This window comes from Eleutherodactylus coqui, chromosome 9 (genome assembly GCF_035609145.1).
Source record: "Eleutherodactylus coqui strain aEleCoq1 chromosome 9, aEleCoq1.hap1, whole genome shotgun sequence".
Taxonomy (NCBI): Eukaryota; Metazoa; Chordata; class Amphibia; order Anura; family Eleutherodactylidae; genus Eleutherodactylus; species Eleutherodactylus coqui.
In genome coordinates this window covers 147,254,017-147,278,880 of record NC_089845.1, presented here as the reverse complement: position 1 = coordinate 147,278,880, position 24,864 = coordinate 147,254,017, and the positions used below count along the sequence as shown (strand labels likewise).

At 47.4% G+C, this 24,864-nt stretch overlaps 1 protein-coding gene across 1 annotated transcript in view; it reads right to left on the bottom strand.

The window, feature by feature from the left end:
* The window catches only part of ZC2HC1A (zinc finger C2HC-type containing 1A), a 69,558-nt gene that overhangs the window by 20,938 nt on the left and 23,756 nt on the right, over positions 1 to 24,864 (bottom strand). Inside the window, exons 4-7 of the mRNA XM_066578604.1 lie at positions 24,648 to 24,789; positions 22,871 to 23,019; positions 16,416 to 16,515; positions 13,515 to 13,620 (exon numbers count right to left, since the gene is read on the bottom strand). Coding sequence (XP_066434701.1) covers positions 13,515 to 13,620; positions 16,416 to 16,515; positions 22,871 to 23,019; positions 24,648 to 24,789 — 497 coding nt within the window. The remainder of the gene's footprint in view (positions 1 to 13,514; positions 13,621 to 16,415; positions 16,516 to 22,870; positions 23,020 to 24,647; positions 24,790 to 24,864) is intronic.

The window sequence follows — 24,864 nt, the reverse complement described above, 5'->3', positions numbered from 1 at the left end:
GTTGTTTTTAGCTGTTTAGTTGCTTACAACCCTCGACGACCCTAAAGGCTCCATCCCTCCTTGTTTTTCGGTTTTGCACTGCTTCTTTCAGTTGTGTGATATCCCTGCCAGTCTCAGCTCTGACAGTATCGGCCATCGTCTTCTTTGGCGGACAGGTCTTCTTTTGCCACGGATCTGTGCAAGCATTATAGATTTTTCTAGCGCCTCTGCTCGCATTACATGGCCAAAATACATGAGTCCGGTCATCTTGTCCTCCGTGAGTCTGAGTCTGGTCATCTTGTCCTCCGTGAGTCTGAGTCCGGTCATCTTCCCCTCCAGTGATGTATCGGGTCTTATATGATTTAGAACTTCTCTGTTTGTTCCTCTTGCCGCCCAGGGCATACACAGCAGCTTTCGCTAGCACCACAGCTCGAACACATCAATCCTCCTATCAGCTTTTTTCGCAGTACAGCTCTCACATCCATACATGGCTATGGGGAAAACGATGGTTTGCATATCCTGCATTTAGTTGCTATGCCGATATCCCTACTTTTCCAGATTTTGTCCATATTTAGCATTGCTCTTCACCCCAATGCTATCCTATGTTTTATCTCTGTCATAGATTCTCTAGCCTGGTCAATTTACGAACAAAGGAAAATGAAGTCTGGCACGCATTCTACGGCCTCATTTCGATTTAAATTTGGCCATTTTTTGCCGTTGTCATATTCATTGTCTTCTTTACATTCAGATAGAGGCCCATTTTTTCACTTTCAGCTTTAATCTTACATATGAGCTGCTTCTGTTTCTGCCAGCAGAGTTGTGTCATCCGCATAACGGAGATTGTTGATGTTTCTGCCACCTATTTTCACCCCGATTTCCAATTCATCAAGGTACATCTTCTGCATGATCACTTCCGCATATAGGTTAAACAAGAAGGGTGAGAAGATGCAGCCCTATTGGATGCCTTTGCTGATCCCAAACTAATTTGGAAACCCTATGAAAGCAGACTTAATAGCTGTCTACAAATCTCTGAAGGGCTGTCACACTGCAGAGGGATCAGCCCTATTCTCATTTGCCCAAGGAAAGACTAGAAGCAATGGGATGATGCTGAAAGGGAGGAGACACAAATTAGATATTAGACAGTGAGAGGGATCAATGAGTGGAACAGGTTACCATGGGAGGTGGTGAGTTCTCCTTCAATGGAAGTTTTCAAACAAAGGCTGGACAGACATCCGTCTGGGATGATTTAGTGATCCTGCACTGAGCAGGGGGTTGGACCCGATGACCCTGGAGGTCCCTTCCAACTCTACCATTCTATGATTAGCAGCAAAAGCTGTGGTGAAAAAAGTGTTTGCCACAGAGAACATAACATCCAAATATTATCACAACTAGTGGAATCACATGCTGGTTGCTCTGTCTGTGCAGTGTTTTGCTCAGATGTTAAAAGCAGGTCTCAACAACCGTCACAACTCCATGCATGTCACATGATCACCTACTCTAATGGTAATTCACAGCGTTTGCGCATTCCAACAGCGTATTTTACTCCCCAGTCAGATCACGTCCGGGGATTCCATTACAGATACTGAAAACAACAGCGCACCAGAACCCGCAGGTAGGAACGAACGCAACGATTCACTTACATCTTGGATATGGACTCCCCAGTGGTGTCCGTCCTACAAGGGTTCTAACCGTTCCCATTATATTAGGAAAACAGAACCATTTAGTTGGCGACTCTATTCCACACTCCAAATATAACGGAAATGAAGGGGACCCTTCCGGCCAGCACAGAGGTGTTCTCTGGGAATGGTTCAGTTTGGGGGTTCCATCACATAGCGGTTTTTAGGACGCGGTGATGGAACCCCTGGTGGAATCCCGCATCGTAATAAAAAAAAAAAAAAAAAAAAAATCAGCCTGATCTTTCGCTCGCCAACATGCGATTTGTGTCAAAAACGCCTCGCATCCCTTCGGGGAAGTAACAATCCTTTGGCGCAGCTTTTCAGGATCGGCAAGTGTTTGCCCTTGTTTTCAATAGGAAACCTCGAATTGCACCGCACTTGTGTGAACCGCGCATGCTGTGCAATGCTTTTTCCGGCCCCCATTGAAAACACTGGGTGATGTGTTCCGAGGGAACGCAAAAAGATAGGACATGCCGCTGTTTATCCTGCACCGCGATGCAGGGAAAAAAAATAAAAATTTGCTTGTGTGTATGACCCCATTCAGAAGAATGGGGTTCATATTCATGCGAGATTTGTGCATCTGACACCGCACACATGTCATGCGATTTTTTTTTTTGCCACGTGAAAGCGTTTTTAGGCCACACATGGCAGATTTGCTACAGAAAAATCGACAGCGGCAAAAAACTGCACCAAACGGATTTTGGTGCGGCTATTCTGTGTACTTGCCACAGATTTCACCCTTTTTATTGCAAAGCGCGCTGAAAATTCACAGCGAAAACGGACGATCTTTGGGTTTAGAATTCACGTCAATTCTGCTGCGGATTCCGAGACCATTTCCTAGAAACCACATGGATACAATTGGTTAAAATCGCTTGGCTTGTACTGTAAATGTGGCGGATATCCTGCAGCATTCACTCTACGCAGGAACAAACCCTTACTGACCAGATTAATGATTCCTGTTGGTCTCCGGCTCCAGCGACTCCTAAAGCCTGTATTGGCAAGTTTAGGGTGAAGAGCGACACCCAGTGGACAGTCCATGTAATGCACACAATATTAAGTACAATGGAAGTCAGATGGAGGCAGTGTTCCCATTACATAGGACATCTACTGGCCCGGTTTAACCCATGTTACGTTATAGATCGATCTTCCAGTCCATTAGCCATTTCTTGCCTATTACCAGGTGCAGCTGTGGACTAGACGGACATACCTAGAAACTCTAATAATCCTGCTCAGTTTTGTGTCAGAAGGGCAAGAAGTTTGTATTTTCATCAGATTTTTTTGCCAAAATCTCGACCACACGGGTCGGCCAATCAGTTTCGGCAAAGCCAGGCGGAACCGGTGATGCGGCGTGGAATTTAAAGCCGCAGCATGTCATTTTTTTTTTTCCCGCTGCGTCCGCTCTCCTTCCTATGGGGAGAGAAAACGCAATGGAATGCCGGCGGGGAAACCGCTCTAAAACCGGCGGCAGTTTGCTGCGGGTTTTGAAGCTGCACTTATCCTGCGGTTTTTGAATGCAGCCGAACCAGGAGATTTCCATCCTGTGGGAACCCAGCCTAGGGGGGCTTATTCACGCGGGTGATAATATGACGGGCGTTTTGCGGGTTGTGAGACGCATGGATATGAACGGACATTCTTTTGAACGGACTTATTCTGATGAGTGATGTTTGCCTCGCGAGCGATCACGTGAGGGAAAAAAATTGGCAGCACGGTTTATCTGTGGGCGTTCCGCGGGCGTACGTGCGACGTGATGCTTCCCATTGAACTCAATGAGAAACAGTTGCGATCGCCTGACGTGCGTGAGACACGCGCCTGAGGAGCGCAATTTCACAGAAGTTATGCGAGGCGTTTCTAAATGAAAAACCCCTCAAGTCGGCAAGAAAAGTGCACGTTGGCAAGCGCCGTATTGGGCCGAGTTCCAGACCCCCGACAGCCTCTATGAAGCGCAGCGCTGCTGGCCACTACTGCATCACCTGAGCAGGGGCGCTGCGGTCACTACAAGCTATCGGCCGATGAGGGAGGCGTCAAAAGCCCAACGACTTCGGAGGTAAGAGGAGCGCAGGAGCTTCTGGCATCAGCTGCGGGAGCACGGCTGACTCAGAGTCACAATCGACACCAACGGTGCGGACAATCCGCAGCATTTCCGATAAGTGTGAACACACCCTTAGGTCCACAAGGCGTTCATTTGCTGCGGAATGTGCATTTGGCGCGGGTTTTATGGTGTATGTTTGTGTGGAAATCACCGCTCATTGAGAGGAGGCGAATACCGCAGCAGAAACGGCAAGAAAATGGACACGCTGCAGAATTAAATTCTGCACCACAAGCCAATTTCCGCAGTCTTATGCAGATTTTTTCCGCAGTTGGAGTACGAGATTTTCAAAATCTTATCCACATTGCTGCTACTGTAAATGCCGCAGAATTTCTGTGCGGAGGGTCCGCACCAAACCAAGCCAGCGCAGTTTAACCCTTTCCAATCCACTGTCTGACATCTAAAGACATTCTGAATTGAAGGTTGTACTGCATCCGGCAGGGTATTCTTACTGTAGATTACTGGCTGCTCTGTTGTCGGGGGGCCTCTCCAGCATGTCCCATACTGCAGTAATGGCTCTAGCCAGCAGGTGGCGCCATTGTATAATGTCAGAAAGAGAAAGCCCCTTAGGAAACCCTGAATCCAAAATTGGATTGCAAAGGGTTAAACATACTATATCCATGAGAGTTGTGCCTACAGTTATGAGCGCCGACCAATACGCAGAGGTGGGAGCAGCATTTCTGCTACGACCCCCTAGTATTCCGGCAGGCGCTGCCTGGTCAACCTGAAGCTGCCCAGAACAGTAAACAATATACTACACCTAAGTACACAACAAATGGAGATGTACTGCAGCTTACTGTTCCCTTAAAGGGAAAGCATCCCCTAGATTCTCCCTCCTAACCAAAACCAAATATTTGCTTTATGTCTCGTTTTTTATATCAAGTTCAACAATTGCACCGGGAAAGTTTCCACCACACTTGCCGAACACGTCCATAGCTCCCCATACACTAGGTATATGCCATAAGAGTGTCCTTTGGCACATGTTTAGCTGGTATGCATTGGTGTACTTTATTTTAACCCTTTAAGGACCGTTCCCCCTCCCCCCTGCCCATTTTAGGTTTTTCTTCCCCCCTTTTAACAAATCCTAACTTTTTATTTATCCATCGACGTCGCTGTATGAAGGCTTGCTTTTTGTGGGACGAGTTGTAGTTTTCAATTGTACTATTTATTGTACCATATAATGTACTGAAAAACTTTTTAAAAATTCTAAGTGGAGTAAAATGACAAAAAAAAAAGAAATTCAGCCATTTTTGGGTGCGTCCTTTTTCTACGGCGCACAAACTGCAACAAAAACGGGTCAGTACGATTACGACGACACCAAACTTGTATCGTTTTTTTTTTGCTGCTTGTATTTTTTTCCGAAGATATTTAATTTTTTTCAATGATTTTCTGCCGCCGTCTTTTCACAGACAGAACGCTTTTATTTTCCGTCGACATGGTTTTGCTACATATCATTTTATGCGGGACGTCCTGGAGTTTCTGATGGTACCATTTGGGAATACATACAACTTTTTGATCGCTTTTTATTAATATTTCTTCTTTGAGATGGGGTGAGCAAAGAAAGCGCTATTCTGGCGTTCTTTGATTATTTTTCTTTTTTTTTTACTTTTATTAATTTTTATGTGAATAATTAGTAATACTTTTTTAAAATTATTTTTCCTTTTTTTTTTCAGTCCCCTGAGGGGAAAAAACTTGCGATAGTTTGATCGCTCTGCAGTATGATGTAACGCCATAGCATTACATGATACGGCGATCTGACAGAAGGCCCCCGGGCTGCCACAGCAACCTACGATCTTATCGCGCACGCGCACAGGGGGGGGGGGGGGGGGGGGTGTGCAGTGCGGGACCCCCGAATATCGGTCAGGGCATCTGAGTGCTGCTTTCAGAATAGACAGTGGCATTTAAAGGGTTAACAGCTCCGATGAGCGTCACAGCTTATTGTAGTTGCTGTACCCATGTTCTCCCTTCATACATCCTGCAGTGTTAACGGGTTGTACCAAAATAGACTCATCACTTGTCCACAGGATAGGCAATAAAAGTCTGTTCAGTGGAGGTCTCACCTGTGAGCAGGGCTACCGTGGTTCCTGTCTCACTGCAGACTCCATGCACTCCCCTGTAGTGAGGAGCAGGTTAAATGGAACAGCGGTTTCACATTCAGGACTACCGGAGATCATTGATTGCTTGTACCAGGCCATTTCCATCAGAAAGGAGTGGAGCTGTGCATGCGCAACCACTACTCCATTCATTCTTCATGCTATTGTAGTTGGGTGCAGCCAGCCCACAGTTATAAGAAGAGGGGGTCACAGTTCTCTGGACTAGTTGGGGTCTCAATGGTGAGACTTCACCAGTAAGACCTTTATCACCTACCCTGTGGACAGGTGATAAAAACCTATTTTGGTAAACTCCATTAACTAAGTAGTATTTTGGTGTTCTAGTTGGGTATTTTAGTGGCACTCCTGTTCCTATTTCTCTGGTGCCTGCTCCATCTTTGGTCTTTATTCCCACCATAACGTACACACTATACAATATTACCCAATTCCTTACATGGTACCAGATTTAAAGAGAATGTGTCATCAGAAAATTACCCAGTATATAAAATCACATTTTGTGTTGAACATTTTTTTAAGAGTTTTTAATAGAGATGAGCGAACGTACTCGTCCGAGCTTGATATTCATGTGAATATTAGGGTGTTCGGGATGCTCGTTACTCGTAACGAGCACCACACGGTGTTCCGGTTACTTTCAGTTTCCTCTCTGAGACGTTAGCGCGCTTTTCTGGCCAATTGAAAGACAGGGAAGGCATTACAACTTCCCCCTGTGACATTCAAGCCCTATACCACCCCCCTGCTGTGAGTGGCTGGGGCGATCAGATGTCACCCGAGTATAAAAGTCGGCCCCTCCCGCGGCTCGCCTCAGATGTCTTGTGAGTTAGCTGAGGGAAAGTGCTGCTGGTGCCGGAGCTGCTGTAGGGAGAGTGTTAGGAGTGAGTGTAGGCTTCAAGAACACCAACGGTCCTTCTCAGGGCCACATCTATCCGTGTGCAGTACTGTGGAGGGTGCTGTTAGCAGTGTTGCACAAATTTTTTTTTTTTCAAAATCGGCAGTCTGCAGAGCATTGCGCCTTGCAGTAATACTACAGGGACAGAAGTGGTGCTTAGGTAGGGAGAGTGTTAGGAGTGAGTGTAGGCTTCAAGAACCCCAACGGTCCTTCTTAGGGCCACATCTATCCGTGTGCAGTACTGTGCAGGCTGCTGTTAGCAGTGTTGCATATTTTTTTCTTTTCAAAATCGGCTGTCTGCAGAGCATTGCGCCCTGCAGTAATACTACAGGGAGAGAATTGTGTAGGCAGGGCCAGAAGACATATATTATTGATTGAATATAGTCAGTGGGCCCTCCGTTTCCCAAAAAGGGAAAAATTGTATTTGTCCTGCAGTCTTGCGCCAATTTATTTCCTGCCTGGGAAAAGTAACCGCTGTGCTGCACTTCATATAACTGCATTTCTGTGCAACACATATCTTATCTGATTGAATATAGTCAGTGGGCCCTCCGTTTCCCAAAATGGGAAACATTCTATTTGTCCTGCAGGCTTGCGCCAATTTATTTGCTGCCTGTGAAAAGTCTCCGCTGTGCTGCACTTCATATAACTGCATTTCTGTGCAACACATATCTTATCTGATTGAATATAGTCAGTGGGCCCTCCGTTTCCCAGAAAGGGAAACATTCTATTTGTCCTGCAGGCTTGCGCAAATTTATTTCCTGCCTGGGAAATCACTGGTAATACAGCATGCTGAGGGGTAGGGGTAAGCCTAGAGGACGTGGACGTGGCCGAGGACGCGTAGGCCCAAGTGAGGGTGTGGGCACAGGGCGAGCTCCTGATCAAGGTGTATCGCAGCCGACTGCTGCGCGATTAGGAGAGAGGCACGTTTCTGGCGTCCCGACATTCATCACCCAATTAATGGGTCCACGCGGGAGACCTTTATTAGAAAATCAGCAGTGTGAGCAAGTCCTGTCCTGGATGGCAGAAAGTGCTTCGAGCAACCTATCATCCACCCACAGTTCTGCGCTGTCCAGTGCTGCAAATCCAAATCCTCTGGCTGCTACTCCTCCTTCCTCCCAGCCTCCTCACTCCACTACAATGACACATGCTCAGGAGCGGGCAGACTCCCAGGAACTGTTCTCGGGCCCCTGCTCAGATTGGGCAGCAGTGGTTCGTCTCCCACCAGAGGAGTTTATCGTCACTGATGCCCAACCATTGGAAAGTTCTCGGGGTCCGGGGGATGAGGCTGGGGACTTCCGGCAACTGTCTCAAGACCTTTCAGTGGGTGAGGAGGACGATGACGATGAGACACAGTTGTCTTGCAGTGAGGTAGTAGTAAGGGCAGTAAGTCTGAGGGAGGAGCGCACAGAGGATTCGGAGGAAGAGCAGCAGGACGATGAGGTGACTGACCCCACCTGGTGTGCAACGCCTACACAGGACAGGTCTTCAGAGGGGGAGGCACGGGCAGCAGCAGGGCAGGTTGCAAGAGGCAGTGCGGTGTCCAGGGGTAGAGGCAGGGCCAGACCGAATAATCCACCAACTGTTTCCCAAAGCACACCATCGCGCCATGCCACCCTGCAGAGGCCGAGGTGCTCTAAGGTCTGGCAGTTTTTCACAGAGACGCCTGACGACCGACGAACAGTGGTGTGCAACCTTTGTCGCGCCAAGATCAGCCGGGGAGCCACCACCAACAGCCTCACCACCACCAGCATGCGCAGACATATGATGGCCAAGCACCCCACAAGGTGGGACGAAGGCCGTTCACCGCCTCCGGTTTGCACCGCTGCCTCTCCCCCTGTGCCCCAACCTGCCACTGAGATCCAACCCCGCTCTGAGGACACAGGCACTACCGTCTCCTGGCCTGCACCCACACCCTCACCTCCGCTGTCCTCGGCCCCATCCACCAATGTCTCGCACCGCACCGTCCAGCCGTCGCTAGCGCAAGTGTTTGAGCGCAAGCGCAAGTATGCCACCACGCACCCGCACGCTCAAGCGTTAACCGTCCACATAGCCAAATTTATCAGCCTTGAGATGCTGCCGTATAGGGTTGTGGAAACGGAGTCCTTCAAAAGTATGATGGAGGCGGCGGCCCCGTGCTACTCAGTTCCCAGTCGCCACTACTTTTCCCGATGTGCCGTCCCAGCCCTGCACGACCACGTCTCCCGCAACATTGTACGCGCCCTCACCAACGCGGTTACTGCCAAGGTCCACTTAACAATGGACACGTGGACAAGCACAGGCGGGCAGGGCCACTATATCTCCCTGATGGCACATTGGGTGAATTTAGTGGAGGCTGGGACAGAGTCAGAGCCTGGGACCGCTCACGTCCTACCCACCCCCAGAATTGCGGGCCCCAGCTCGGTGCTGGTATCTGCGGCGGTGTATGCTTCCTCCACTAAACCACCCTCCTCCTCCTCCGCAACCTCTGTCTCGCAATCAAGATGTGTCAGCAGCACGTCGCCAGCAGTCGGTGTCGCGCGGCGTGGCAGCACAGCGGTGGGCAAGCGTCAGCAGGCCGTGCTGAAACTACTCAGCTTAGGAGATAAGAGGCACACAGCCCACGAACTGCTGCAGGGTCTGACAGAGCAGACCGACCGCTGGCTTGCGCCGCTGAGCCTCCAACCGGGCATGGTCGTGTGTGACAATGGCCGTAACCTGGTGGCGGCTCTGCAGCTCGGCAGCCTCACGCACGTGCCATGCCTGGCCCACGTCTTTAATTTGGTGGTTCAGCGCTTTCTGAAAAGCTACCCACGCTTGTCAGACCTGCTCGTAAAGGTGCGCCGGCTCTGCGCACATTTCCGCAAGTCCCACACGGACGCTGCCACCCTGCAACATCACTTTAAGCTGCCAGTGCACCGACTGCTGTGCGACGTGCCCACACGGTGGAACTCTACGCTCCACATGTTGGCCAGGCTCTATGAGCAGCATAGAGCTATAGTGGAATACCAACTCCAACATGGGCGGCGCAGTGGGAGTCAGCCTCCTCAATTATTTTCAGAAGAGTGGGCCTGGTTGGCAGACATCTGCCAGGTCCTTCGAAACTTTGAGCAGTCTACCCAGGTGGTGAGCGGCAATGCTGCAATCATTAGCGTCACCATTCCTCTGCTATCCATCTTGAGAAGTTCCCTGCAAACCATAAAGGCAGCCGCTTTGCGCTCGGAAACAGAGCCGGGGGAAGACAGTATGTCGCTGGATAGTCAGAGCACCCTCCTGTCTATATCTCAGCGTGTTCAGGAGGAGGAGGAGGAGCATGAGGAGGATGAGGAGGAGGGGGAAGAGACAGCTTGGCCCACTGCTGACGGTACCCATGCTGCTTGCCTGTCATCATTTCAGCGTGTATGGCCTGAGGAGGAGGAGGAGGAGGAGGATCCTGAAAGTGATCTTCCTAGTGCGGACAGCCATGTGTTGCGTACAGGTACCCTGGCACACATGGCTGACTTCATGTTAGGATGCCTTTCTCGTGACCCTCGCGTTACACGCATTCTGGCCACTACGGATTACTGGGTGTACACACTGCTCGACCCACGCTATAAGGAGAACCTTCCCACTCTCATTCCTGAAGAGGAAAGGGGTTCGAGAGTGTTGCTATACCACAGGACCCTGGCGGACAAGCGGATGGTAAAATTCCCATCCGACAGCGCTAGTGGCAGAAGGCGCAGTTCCGAGGGCCAGGTAGCAGGGGAGGTGCGGAGATCGAGCAGCATGTACAGCCCAGGCAGTGCAACAGTCTTTAAGGGCCTGGACAGCTTTATGGCTCCCCAGCAAGACTGTGTCACCGCTCCCCAGTCAAGGCTGAGTCGGCGGGAGCAGTGTAAAAGGATGGTGAGGGAGTACGTAGCCGAGTGCACGACCGTCCTCCGTGATGCCTCTGCCACCTACAACTACTGGGTGTCGAAGCTGGACACGTGGCCTGAACTAGCGCTGTATGCCCTGGAGGTGCTTGCTTGTCTTGCGGCTAGCGTCTTGTCGGAGAGGGTGTTTAGTGCGGCTGGGGGAATCATCACAGATAAGCGTAGCCGCTTGTCAACCGACAGTGCCGACAGGCTTACACTCATCAAGATGAACAAAGCCTGGATTTCCCCAGACTTCTCTTCTCCACCAGCGGACAGCAGCGATACCTAAGCAATACGTAGGCTGCACCCGTGGATGGAAGCATCGTTCTCTCTCACCATCCAAAACGGGGACATTTCTGCTTCATCAATCTGTGTATAATATTCCTCCTCCTCCTCCTGCTCCTCCTCCTGAAACCTCACGTAATCACGCTGAACGGGCAATTTTTCTTAGGGCCACAAGGCTCACTCATCTAATTTTTCTAAAAATTTTTTATACGTTTCAATGCTCTTAAAAGCGTTGGAACTTTAACTTGAAACAATTTTTCGTTAAACTGGGCTGCCTCCAGGCCTAGTTACCACTTAAGCCACATTAACCAAAGCGATTAATGGGTTTCACCTGCCATCTTGGTTGGGCATGGCCAATTTTTACTGAGGTACATTAGTACTGTTGGTACACCAATTTTTTGGGGCCCTCACCTACAGTGTAATCATAGCAATTTCTATGTTCTTCGCCTGCACTCATGGTACAGAAAGGTGTGTGGGGTTGGCCTACACTTTAGCTACATAAATGTAACTTGGGCCTTGGCTATACTGCAGCTACTGAAATGGAACTAAGACTGCGCTCCCACTATACTGCTGCTTCGGAATTGTTCCTGGGGCCTGTGTAGGCTGCTACTATTACTTAAATGGAACTTAGACTATGCTCCTCCTATACTGCTGCTTCGGAATTGTTACTGGGGCCTGTCTTGAGTGCAACTATTACTGAAATGGAATGAAGACTGCGCTCCCACTATACTGTTGCTTCGGAATGGTTACTGGGGCCTGTCTTGAGTGCTACTATTACTGAAATGGAACGAAGACTGCGCTCCCACTATACTGCTGCTTCGGAATTGTTACTGGGGCCTGTCTTGAGTGCTACTATTACTGAAATGGAACTAATACTGTGCTCCCCCTATAATGCTGCTAGTGATATGTTAGTGGGGCCTGTCCTAATGCTACGGCTGAAATGTTACGAATTATGGGCTCTGCCTATACCCCTGCTAATGGTATGTCTCTGGGGTGTGGAAACAGAGGCTTCCCAAAGACATGATGGCGGCGAGGCCATTTCCCACCAACGCGGTTACTGTTAAGGTGCATATAACCACGGACACGTGGAGAGGACACGTAGTGCCTCAAAAACATCCCCCTCCTCCTCCAACAATGAAAACATTCTTGGCAAATGCCTTTGCATTGGTTCGTCTGGTGGCAGTCCAAGAATTTCACCTTTACCGACACAACAAGAGAGCCCCCCCACCATCCCCCCGCCACGGCCCACTTAATCCTGGCCACATTCCGAAAACCAACAAAATACAACCGCGCTACTAGGTCCGCAGTCACCACCACATTACCACCAACGCGGTTACTGTTAAGGTACATATTACCAGTCTGACTGGGGCATGCAGACACCTTGACAGAATGAATAGTGTGTGGCACATAGGTTCCCCATTGCTATGCCCACGTGTGCAGCTCCTGATGGCGGTGGCACAGGATTATATTTCTCATTGCTTCTGTACAGCATTGTGGGCTATCGCCCCACCACTTTTAAAGAGGGTCGCTGCCTAGCCGTGCCAACCCTCTGCAGTGTGTGCCTGCAGTTCCTCCTCATGGCAGACGCACTTATAAATAGACATGAGGGTGGTGTGGCATGAGGGCAGCTGAAGGCTGCGCAGGGACAGTTTGTTGTGCGCTGTGGACACTGCGTCGTGCAGGGGGGAGGGGGGTTGGGCAGCATGTAACCCAGGAGAAGTGGCAGTGGAGTGTCATGCAGGCAGTGATTGTGCTTTGTTGGAGGTAGTGTGGTGCTTAGCTAAGGTATGCCATGCTAATGAGGGCTTTTCAGAAGTAAAAGTTGTTGGGGGGGGGGGGCCCACTCTTGCCGGTATTGTGGCTTAATAGTGGGACCTGGGAACTTGAGATGCAGCCCAACATGTAGCCCCTCGCCTGCCCTATCCGTTGCTGTGTCGTTCCCATCACTTTCTTGAATTGCCCAGATTTTCACAAACGAAAACCTTAGCAAGCATCGGCGATATACAAAAATGCTAGGGTCGCCCATTGACTTCAATGGGGTTCGTTACTCGAAACGAACCCTCGAGCATTGCGAAAATTTTGTCCTGAGTAACGAGCACCCGAGCGTTTTGGTGCTCGCTCATCTCTAGTTTTTAAAGATTTTTTCTGATCATAATCTGTATTTTTAAAAAGATCCTAAAACCCTGCACTTTTCTCACTGACCACAGAGCCTAGTACTAGTCTGATACTTCCTGAACTGTAGAGAAAGCTTTGCAGCAGTCATCTCACTAACATCACAGGCAGGATTACACTGGCTGGTAACACCTATATGCAGGTAACACAGGACCCACCATGACTTCTATCTCCTCCCTGTAAAATGACCCCTGCAGGTCAGAGAGCATGTCTAGAACCGTCTGCCATACAAGTCAATGACCTGTCTATTGTGTGGTTGGCCCATGAGGCTGCTGTAAAGCATCTCTAAAGGCTGTTAACTGCAGCTCAGGCAATATGCCCCCTCACCCCCACCCCCCATAATCATGTACAAAAAAAATAATAGAAAAATTGAATGTTTCTCTATCTGGTTTCAATTAATCTTAAAATAAATAGAATTGGGTGACTTAGTTCCTTAAAAGGACCTACCCAGTCTGAGGACTTGATATGGCTGAATTCTTATGGGCTGGAGAGTGTGTCTGAAGACGACTTCCTGTTACCGCAGCGCTCACGGCTGGTTTTCCTGATGGTATACCTAAAACGAAACAAAAAGAGGCAATATGAAGATTGAAGGCACTCAATAGTGCCACATATGTAAGTGTAACCCTTGAGGAATGGATCCTTGCCGGAAGACTCACTGTCGCTCTCAAAGATGGTCACCACCAAACTAAAGGTATCCAGATCAATGCTGGAGAGCAAGGAATACGCAGAAGCATGAGCACAGAAACTGATTTATTGGGGTTATATAGTTTATAAAAAAGACGGCTGAGGAGCGACCTAATAACTATGTATAGATATATCAGGGGACAATATGGAGATCTCTCCCATCATCTATTTATACCCAGGACTGTAACAAGGGGGCGCTCTAATAACTATGTATAAATATATCAGGGGACAATACAGAGATCTCTCCCATCATCTATTTATACCCAGGACTGTAACAAGGGGGCGCTGTAATAACTATGTATAAATATATCAGGGGACAATACAGAGATCTCTCCCATCATCTATTTATACCCAGGACTGTAACAAGGGGGCGCTCTAATAACTATGTATAAATATATCAGGGGACAATGCAGAGATCTCCCATCATCTATTTATACCCAGGACTGTAACAAGGGGGCGCTCTAATAACTATGTATAAATATATCAGGGGACAATACAGAGATCTCTCCCATCATCTATTTATACCCAGGACTGTAACAAGGGGGCGCTCTAATAACTATGTATAAATATATCAGGGGACAATACAGAGATCTCTCCCATCATCTATTTATACCCAGGACTGTAACAAGGAGGCGCTCTAATAACTATGTATAAATATATCAGGGGACAATGCAGAGATCTCCCATCATCTGTTTATACCCAGGACTGTGACTGTACATCACTAGTCAGGCCACACATGGAAAACTCTACACTTCTGTGTACCTGTGTATATGGAGAACATAAGTAAACTAGAGAGGGTGCAGAGCGAGGGGACCATGGCAGTTAAGGGAATGAATTAATTGCACTACTAGATGTGTTATCAAACTTCGAGCCCTTTTACATCAAACGTTTATTCTCCTTAAAACAAAATCGTTGATGGTTCGAATGTGAACGCTAAGCGGTAGAGATGAGCGAGTATACTCGCTAAGGCACATTACTCGAGCGAGTAGAGCCTTAGCCGAGTATCTCCCCGCTCCTCTCTAAAGATGCGGGGGCCGGCGGGAGGCGGGGAGCGTGGGGGAGAGAGAGAGAGATCTCCCCTCCGTTCCTCCCCGCCCCCCGCATCTTTAGAGACGAGCGGGGAGATACTCAGCTAAGGCACTACTCGCTCGAGTAATGTGCCTTAGCGAGTATACTCGCTCATCCCTACTAAGCGGACATCTTCTATGTCTAGAGAGAAGGTTCCATCGTCATCATAGAAGGAGATTCTATAACATAAGAGCAGTGAGACTATGGCGCTCTGTCACCTGATGCTGGGATGGTTGACTCAGTCTAAGATCGGCCTACCAGTTGGCTGGCAACCCTACCTGGGAGCCATTTAAAATCACAGAGGTGAGGGGGAACAGAAAAACATATTTCACTGAAAAAGAGACAAAAACGCAATAGCTGATAAGGTGCAGAGCAGGCACAACGGCCGTTGTGCCGCCCCTACGGCCCTTCTGCCGCCCCTACGGCCGTTGTGCCGCCCCTACGGCCGTTGTGCCTGCTCTGCACCTTATCAGCTACTGCGTTTTTGTCTCTTTTTCAGTGAAATATGTTTTTCTGTTCCACTTCACCTCTGTGATTTTAAATGGCTCCCAAGTAGGGTTGCCAGCCAACTGGTAGGCCGATCTTAGACTGAGTCAACCATCCCAGCATCGGGGATGGTTGACCTCTGGGGGTCATTCGCATGGTCTTTTTTTTTTATTTGACACTTTCCCACTGTAGCTGGGGCAACAGTTGAATACCTTTTATTTTTCCTTCAACACGGCTGTGTAACGACTTACTTAAGTGTGATGAGCCGTAGTTTTTTTTTTACTGCTACCTTTTTAGGGTTCATCTGAGGTTTCGGATGACTTTTATTGCATTTTTTGTGAGGCAAAATGAACAAGTATCATTGATTTTTGTTGGTTTGCATTTTTTCATAGCGTCTGCCGTGCGTGATAAAGTGTAATCGATTTACTACTACAGATGTGGCAACATCAAAACCTTTTTTTCCTTTTTTTTTTAAAACGTGAACAATATTTTTTGATTTGTTGACCACTTTTATCTATTTAACTCTTCTTATGTCCAGGTAGGAGATTTTAATCTGCGATCTTATGATCTCTCAAGTAATACACTGCAGTACTTCTGTACTGCAGTATACTATCTTCTGTTTCTTACATTACAAGCCACAAAAGACCTGTAGAACACTGTCAGGCATCTGGTGGCCATGGTCATCCATCCAACATTAATTATAATGGCATGTAAGGGCTTAATGGTGGGGGGCAGAGTTCCTTGTGATCTTTGCCATTCCGGTGAGACCCAGGCAGTCAGTTACAGCTAGATTTTGCTGTGGACTCCTGAGGCGGTGCCATCTACATTACGTACAAACCCCTTACCTCTCATGTACGTCATGGGGTGGGAAGGGGTTAAAGGGGTTGTCCTATCACACCATACTATAGCCCTATGATCACCACAACAGATCGTTGCGGTACATTCACCCAAGCAGTTGTCTGCGCTGGGAAAGGATATGTTCCCACGTAGCCAAAAATGCTGCAAAGGACAATCTGCACAAAATGCGCATCATTTCTGCGGCAAAATAAGATGAGAATTATGCAGAACGGGTGCTATATCACAAAACACGCTGCACATAAAGGGTCGTACCTGAAGCCGGTTTAGCCAAGTTAGGAGGTTGTGGTAAGCGGGAATTTGTTGTGGTCATGGAGGCAGGCGAATTAGTCTTCTTAATGGATGGGGGCTTGTACTATAGAGACAAGACACGTTATACACAAGAACATGCGGAAGACGAATTCAAAGCTGCTGCGAAGTCTGAGAACCAAAACATTCCAGTTTCACAAAATGAAAGGTTATTGTTTGTATTAGACAATTTTTCACTAAACAGACAGTATATATTCTTCCCAATCTGCAAGATCTCTGCTTGCTGTCATGTGATGATCACACATTGCTCCTTAAGCCCCTTTTAGACCCAACGATTCTCGCTGAAAATTCGCTCAAAGCCGCCCTTTGAGCTAGAATCGTTGGGTGTAAACGCACGGACATCATGCGGTTTTCGTTAACGTTTCGCTTATGAGTCTTATCAGTTCTCAGCGGTATAAAGCTGATACTATCGTTTAGCTGGTATTCCGGTCGGAGAACACAGCAGATGTCTTCTGTATATCCCGCTCGGAGCGCTCAGCTGTATACAAGCTGAGCGCTTCGTGAATACAGCAGGAGTATGCAGAAGACAAGCGGTCCAGCTGTGTTCTTTATGCCCCGCTCCGAGCCCTCAGCTGTATACCAGCTGAACGCTCCGAGAAGACAACAGCTGTATGCAGAAGATAGCGCTCCAGCTGTCTTCTGTATACCCCGCTAAGAGCGCTCAGCTGTATACTAGCTGTAAGGGGAGGATAGCAGTCCCGCTTGTCTTCTGCACAGCGTGAGCCTTCATTTACACACAAAGTGAACGCTCAAAACTGTCACTCAAACTGCTGTTTGAGCGAATTTTGAGCGATCATCTTGCCGTGTAAAGGCACACAACGATTATCGCTCAAAAGATGTCTTTGATCGACTTTTAAGCAATAATCGTTGTGTCTAAATGGGCCTTTAGGGTACAATTACATGAGGCTGATTTATGGCAGACATTTCTGCAGCCAGCCCCTTTACCTGAATGGAGGTTGCAGAAATTCATACGTGCTGCAATATCAGCAACCCCACTCACATCTAAGGAACTGATCTTCAGCTGCATCAATCCTTCTTGTGTATAGATTTACCCTTGGAGTTACCACACAGTTATCGGAGCGGTCTACCTGCGTGGCCATCACATGAGTTGTATCCACTAGAAAAAAACTTTATGAATGTTACTATTGAGTGACAGCAAGCAATGATCTTGGAAACTGTAAAGCAGCCTTAAAGATATATGGGGCGGGAAGGAGATGGGGGGGGGGGGGGGGGCGAAATCGTAAAATATTTTATGCCAATTCCTGGCATAAAAAAAGACACAGATTTTCACAGGAGGGGATTTGTACAAAAATTTGCGACTTTGTTGTCTGCATACCCGCCTGATGCTTTTTTTAAAAAAGGGGGCAAAGCTTGTCATAAGGGGCCTGGTCGCTCCAGACTGATGCAAGGCTTGTCATAAGGGGCCTGGCCGCTCTAGACTGATGCAAGGCTTGTCATAAGGGGCCTGGCCGCTCCAGACTGATGCAAGGCTTGTCATAAGGGGCCAGTCTGCTCCAGACTGATGCAAGGCTTGTCATAAGGGGCCTGGCCGCTCCAGACTGATGCAAGGCTTGTCATAAGGGGCCTGGCCGCTCCAGACTGATGCAAGGCTTGTCATAAGAGGCCTGGCCGCTCCAGACTAATGCAAGGCTTGTCATAAGAGGCCTGGCCGCTCCAGACTGATGCAAGGCTTGTCATAAGGGGCCTGGCCGCTCCAGACTGATGCATTCTTGTGCATGTATAATTTATACCGCAAATAGGCATATATCATACTAGAAATGAACACTAGATTGGATCTGCAATATATTTCTGCTTAGGTGCACGGAAGAGCCAAGATGCTGCTAATACATGAAGAGCCAAGATGCTCCTAATACAAGAAGAGCAATGTGCATCCAGAAACATTATTAAGGCTGGCATTAGAAATATTGGCCTTAATACATGTTCCCAAGTTTTTTGCTTTTTTTTACCTTTTTACAATTTCTGCTCCCCATGGCCGGGTCTGGCTACTCACATGTCCAGGGTGCACCAATATAGTGTATGTATGTATGTATGAATGTATGTACAGTGATACCTTGGGTTAAGAGTGCCTCAGCTTAAAAGCTTTTTGACTTAAGAGCAGGCTCTCTCCCAAATTTTTGCCTTGGGTTACAAGCCTTGCTCTCAATAGGGCTGCTGCTGCCGCCGGTGGCCCCATTGAAAGCAATGGCCTGCCAGCAACCCCTGCAGTGATATTAGGGAAGGGCTTTAAATATAAGCCCTTCCCTGAAAATCTTCCCTAGCTGTAGTAAAAAATATATACTCACCTGTCCGCCGCTGCCGGGACTCAGGCGTGTCTAGCCACCACTTGCTCTCCCTGCATTTTTAATCCCCGCCTGCTGAAAAGCTTCAGAGCAGTGCAGGGAGAACAAGCGGCAGCCAGACACACCTGAGCCCCAGCAGACAGGTGAGGATATTTTTTTTCCCTACAGCTAGGGATGATTTTCAGGGAAGGGCTTATACTTAAAGTCCTTCCCGAAAATCACTGCGGGGGTGCCGGCATCCTATTGCTTTCAATGGGGCAACGCCATCCTCATTGAAATCAGTGGGAGTGCTTCACGATCTGGAACGGATTGATGGCTTTTCCATTCATTTCAATGGGGAAAATTGTTTGACTTACAAGTGTTTTGGGTTAAGAGCTCTTAACCCAAGGCACCACTGTATAATATATATGGATGGATTGTAAGTCAAATCAATTTTCCCCATTGAAATGAATGGAAAAGCCATCAATCTCGAGCACTGCTCAGCCAATCAATGCAGCGCTCGATGAAACAATGAAATGGCTGTGATTGGTTCATCCAGCACTGCATTGATTGGCTGAGCAGCAGTCGAAGAACCAATCACTGCTATCGTGTTGTGGAGGCAGGATTTATAAATTAGCCAGTTAATGCCGTGGCTCAGTGTTTCGGAGCTCCGGAGAGCAGCGAGAGGGACGTGGATTGAGCCTGCTAGGTAAGTATAATAAGACATCCCATGAAAATAAGACCTAGCGCCTTTTTGGGGACAAAAAAATATAAGACAGGGTCTTATTTTTAATAAAACAGAGTATATGTAACAAATAGCCCCATTTCTCTGCTACATTCATGGATATGCAGCCACCACTAGGGGGAGCACTGTATATTACTGAGCTGATTGGATACAGTACATTCGGTAGTATGCAGTTAGCTGCAGACTGATACATGTTGCACGTTAAATACATTGTATTTTATACTACTTTGGACCAATGTACTGCAGGCATACACAGTTGCAGGAAGAAATTAGTGAACCCTTTGGAATTTCCTGTATTTCTGCATTAAATACTAATAAAATTTGAGCTGATTGTTGTCTTAGTCCCAATTTTAAGGCTCATTCACAGGGAAGGGGGACTGTCACCGCATTTTACGCACATGTATTTCCCGTGCCTAACACGGGGTGAATGGAGTCAATAAAAGTCAAATGCTCCATTTCTCTGCGTATCAAACGCAGCCCTAGTATAAGCAGTGTATGATATGCTGTCCATACGCAATGCATTATGTAAGGGCAGTGTGTCCATACCTATCCCCGCTCTGAACCGTGCGGGAAATTAAAAAAACAAATTAAATTACACTGCGCATGTCTGTGTTCGCGTCATTCACGGGCATACACAGCGCCATACGCAGTCCTCACGGAGTATTTGGCTGGCTTAAAGGAAATGTGTCAGCCCGAACATGCTGTCCTGCATAGTGTAATATACATATGTAGACCAGCCTCCGACATCAGAGAGCTGTCCTGACTAGTGTTAGTAACGTGTCAGACCTCACCCAACAGAGTTATGCAGGGTAATCTGAATGTTGGATGAGGTCTGACACTGAATTAGAAAGGGTTAAATGTCCAATTGCTGTATGAAATGTTTCATACACCTCACTTCCATTTCATTGTAATTTTTTTTGTCCTAAAATTGTCAAAACATCCTAAATGAAGATTAAACATGAGATCAGGACTTTCGTCATTCCAAAACACAAAATCATATATATATATATATATATATATATATATATATATATATATATATATATATTAGAGATGAGCGAACGTACTCGGATAGGCACTACTCGTCCGAGTAATGTGCCTTATCCGAGTACCTCCCCGCTCGTGCTGAAAGGTTCGGGTGCCGGCACGGAGCGGGGAGCTGCAGGGGAGAGCGGGGAGGAACGGAGGGGAGATCTTTCTCTCCTTCTCTCCCGCCCGCTCTGCCCCGCTCCCCGCTGCGACTCACCTGTCAGCAGCGGCAGCTCCCGAACCTTTCAGCACGAGCGGGGAGGTACTCGGATAAGACACATTACTCGGACGAGTAGTGCCTATCCGAGTACGTTCGCTCATCTCTAATATATATATATATATATATATATATATATATATATTTTTTTTTTAACCCTTTCCAATCCAATTTGTATCCTGGTTTTCCTAGGGGGCTTACTCTTTTTCAGCCGTCATACAATGGCGCTATCTGCTGGCTAAAGCCAGTACTGCATGAGGACACGTTGGATAGGCACCAACAGCAGACAGGCTGGCAATAAGAGAACCTCGACGGATGTTTTCCAACATCAGAGCTGTACAGCCTTAAATCATAATGTCTTCAGAGGTCAGACAGTGGATTGCAAAGGGTTAAACTAATGTTTAATTAATTTACTTGTGCTTTTGGTTATTGTGTTGGTACATCAGCCAACATCTTCTCAGCTTGAGCTCAGGCAGGGCTGCCCTTACATATGTTCTGCTGCACCTCGGAATTCATTGTCCCCTTAATGATCACAAGCCGTGTAGATCCCGAGACAACCAAGTAGCTAAAACCAAGATGCTCCGCCCACCAGGCTTCCCAGCGGGGATGAGGTTTCGGCGTTGGCGTGTAGTGAGTTTTTCTTCTCCAATCATAGTGTTGTATATTTGTGCTAAACAATTACAATTTTGTCTCAACTGTCCATAGAACATCATCCCAGAAGCATTGTGGGACATTCAAGTGGTCTCGGGCAGGAGGACCACAATTTGTTTTTTGGACAGCAGCAGCTTCCTTCACTGAGTCCTTCCATGAACACTATCCTTGTTTAATGTTCTTCTAATAGTGAGTCAGGAACGCTATCTTTTCTCCTTACGGAGAGCACTTAGAAGGTGAGTGAGTGAGGAGACTTATAAGGCCATTCACGCTCCTCTGGGTAATATGCAAATAAGGGAGATGGAACAATACCTCTGCAGTGCCACCTACTGGAAGGCAGCATTCCTGCAAGTCAATGTTAGACTCTTTATACAGACCTTGTAACAATGATTCGGAGTAGTGAGCACATTACCAAAGGGTTTTGTGGCTTGTAGACTCTTCTGTAGGTTTTTTGGGTTACTCTTGGAATCTTTCTTCCACGTCTTTCAGAATTGCCTGTTGTGCTCTTGGGATGATCTTAACAGGAAACCCACTCCTACCAATTTTCTCCATTTGTAGGTAAACATGCAGTGATTTACTAAAACACCGTTTGCTAATTAGCTCTTGCAGAAGTCACTAACAGAGGTTCACTTACCTTTTCTCCTTGCACTGTGGATGATTACTCAATGTGCTCAATAAAAGACATGAACGGTACAACGGTTTGCGTTTGTCTATAATGGTGAATTAGATAACAATCACGCTACATTTTATTAGTAACCAATGCAGGAATCCAGGTAATTCCAAAGGGTTCACTTATTTTTTCTTGCCACTGTAATCTCCAATCTTCAGGTTTTGCTGATTCGCTCACTTACCGGAGTTGTTTGTTTTTTAGCTCACCTAAAAACCAAGTGACTGTCAGCCCATGTAAACAGGCAGTCGTTCATCTATGAGCGACTGCCTGTTTACTCTGAATGGAGACGGGCGACCAGAAGAGATCTCCAGCACGATCTAACTCCATTCAGAGAGCGATCATCGGTCCTGTGCGAAAAGCACAGAAGCGACAATCATTGCGACGGCTGTCGGGCTCTTAGTCATGTCATGTGATGACCCTATTAGACGGGATGACAGTAAGCTAAACGACCGCAGTAGTGCTGACGTCACGGCTGAGGTCGTTAGCGCTCGTGCGGAGCATTTAGATCGACAGACTTCGCCGCTGCATCGTGGGCTTCTCGCTCAGCGGTTTATCTTCTATGCGATGCACTCAGCAGGGAGCATTTACACGTAACGAAAACCCCGCGATCCAGCAATCGTTTTTATGCTGACTGAAAGTCAGGGAGATCGACTTGCGAACGATTTTTTTGCATTGACACTGGGCAATTATATACGAAGGCGCAAATCTGTTCGTTTGAATGAATTTTGAATCGATACGTGTAAACGGGCCATAAGAGTACCCGGGACTTATATGTTCACTCATCACCGACAACATATATCATGTAATTACCTGAGACCGAGGAATTGCTTTCCCTCTTGTTTCTCCCCCTAATTTGCCTTTATTGGTAATGCGAGCCGCTTGTTCCTTGCAGAAGCTGATGTGCCTGTCAGCAGCGCTCTCATTAAACCTCCTCTGACAGTAGGGGCACTGGACATAGTCTAAATAAGTAAAGCAGTAATAAAACATGCCGTGTCAGTGGTTATTCATAGCCTGGCTCAAAAAGAACAGGAAAACTTAGCATTTTTTTTAGATTAAATATGCATGATGCCACTACTTACGTCATGCACTAAAAATGCGGTTCTATTCCAGGGCGCACCCGGAGGAATAAAATGTGTCCGATGAACAATGCCAAAGAATATTTAAAGGCCTGGAGGTTCTAAAGCCTCTTAAAAATAAAGCTGTTTAGGCAGGAACTAAAAAAAAGTGATAGAAATAGAGAGGAGCGAGTATACTCGCTAAGGCACATTACTCGAGCGAGTAGTGCCTTAGCTGAGTATCTCCCCGCTCGTCTCTAAAGATTCGGGGGCCGGCGGGGGGCGGGGAGCGGCGGGGGAGAGTGGGGAGGAACGGAGGGGAGCTCTCTCTCTCCCTCTCTCCCCTCCGCAACTCACCTGTCACCCGCGCCGGCCCCCGAATCTTTAGAGACGAGCGGGGAGATACTCGGCTAAGGTACTACTCGCTCAAGTAATCTGCCTTAGCGAGTATACTCGCTCATGTCTAGATAGAAACCTTATTTCTGCAGTGCACCAGATTCCAGTTCTGTGGGAAGTGCATGTCTGTGGATGATACATTCTAGAACTAGATGGGTCCAGCTGATCATCTAAAGCGTGTAGGGCCTCCAGATTCTTCCCCACGGCAGATGTCAAATATGGGTTTCAACATGCCCGGCCTTTTTGTTCTTGGGAGATAAGTAGCACCAGGAGTCTGACAGCAGCTTTCACCCCTCTCTACATTCAGACATGCACAGTCACCCAAACCAAGTGTCAAAGATTGTCAAAGTCTCGTGCTACGCATAAAATCTGATTGACAACTGCATTCTATGGATTAAAGGGATCTGCGCTCCAATCCTGAATGTATGAGTCAAGCCATATACGCATGTTACCGTATAGCCATACATTCTTTTGCGGCAACCTTACCACAATTGGATCAATGAGCACATTCACAGTTTTGCCATCATGCTGTCGTCTTCTGCAGTACCGCAATCCCTATATAAATATGCCCCAAAAATTGTATCAGTGCTCTCCCCTTCTCTATTGGGTAGCTTAGGCCCAACACTTACTTGGTAGGCACAGCAGCCAATGTTGCCCACCCCACTTCGAATAGTTATTAGTGACTATAATCTCAATAAACACATGATCTTGGCTATTATTCTGTCAAAGCACACCAGAAATTAACATTAAACCCATCAGCAGAAGCAGCAATGGCATTATGCAGACTACTAGAAATTGGCGTCTGTATTCTGCAGACTGTGAAGGGGATCAGGTGAAGTTCATCCTCCATAACTAGGATTTCCTGCTCTCTTGTGCGGCATCTTGAAGGTATTGCAACACAAGATAGTCAAATGATATTACTCAAACCAAACATTAAAGATTTCTCCACTAATTGCAATACCCTACCTGCGGCACATGGGCACCTCCACACCCAATGGAATGGACAGAATGGCGCCGTATATATTATCCACAGTTATTTCTTTGCTTATCGTCCAATTTTACCAACAGCAATTGGGTAATCAGCAAGTATTGAAGCCCAACCCCATATAAAACTTTCCACCTCCTTCAGAACCTACCTGGGTCGTATGTAGGTGGAGGCGGCGGCGGGAGTTCTCCTCCTTCTTTTAAAATTTGATCAAGTCCTTTAGCAGCTCGAATCGTGGCGATGAAGTCCTCGTGTTTCCTTCTCCAGTTGGATTGCTTCTTTGGAGGTTCTGGCTAAATAAAGATGTGAAAAACAGACAATATTAACCCCTTCCTTCTCTAGCCCTTTTTGTTTATTTGTCTTCATTT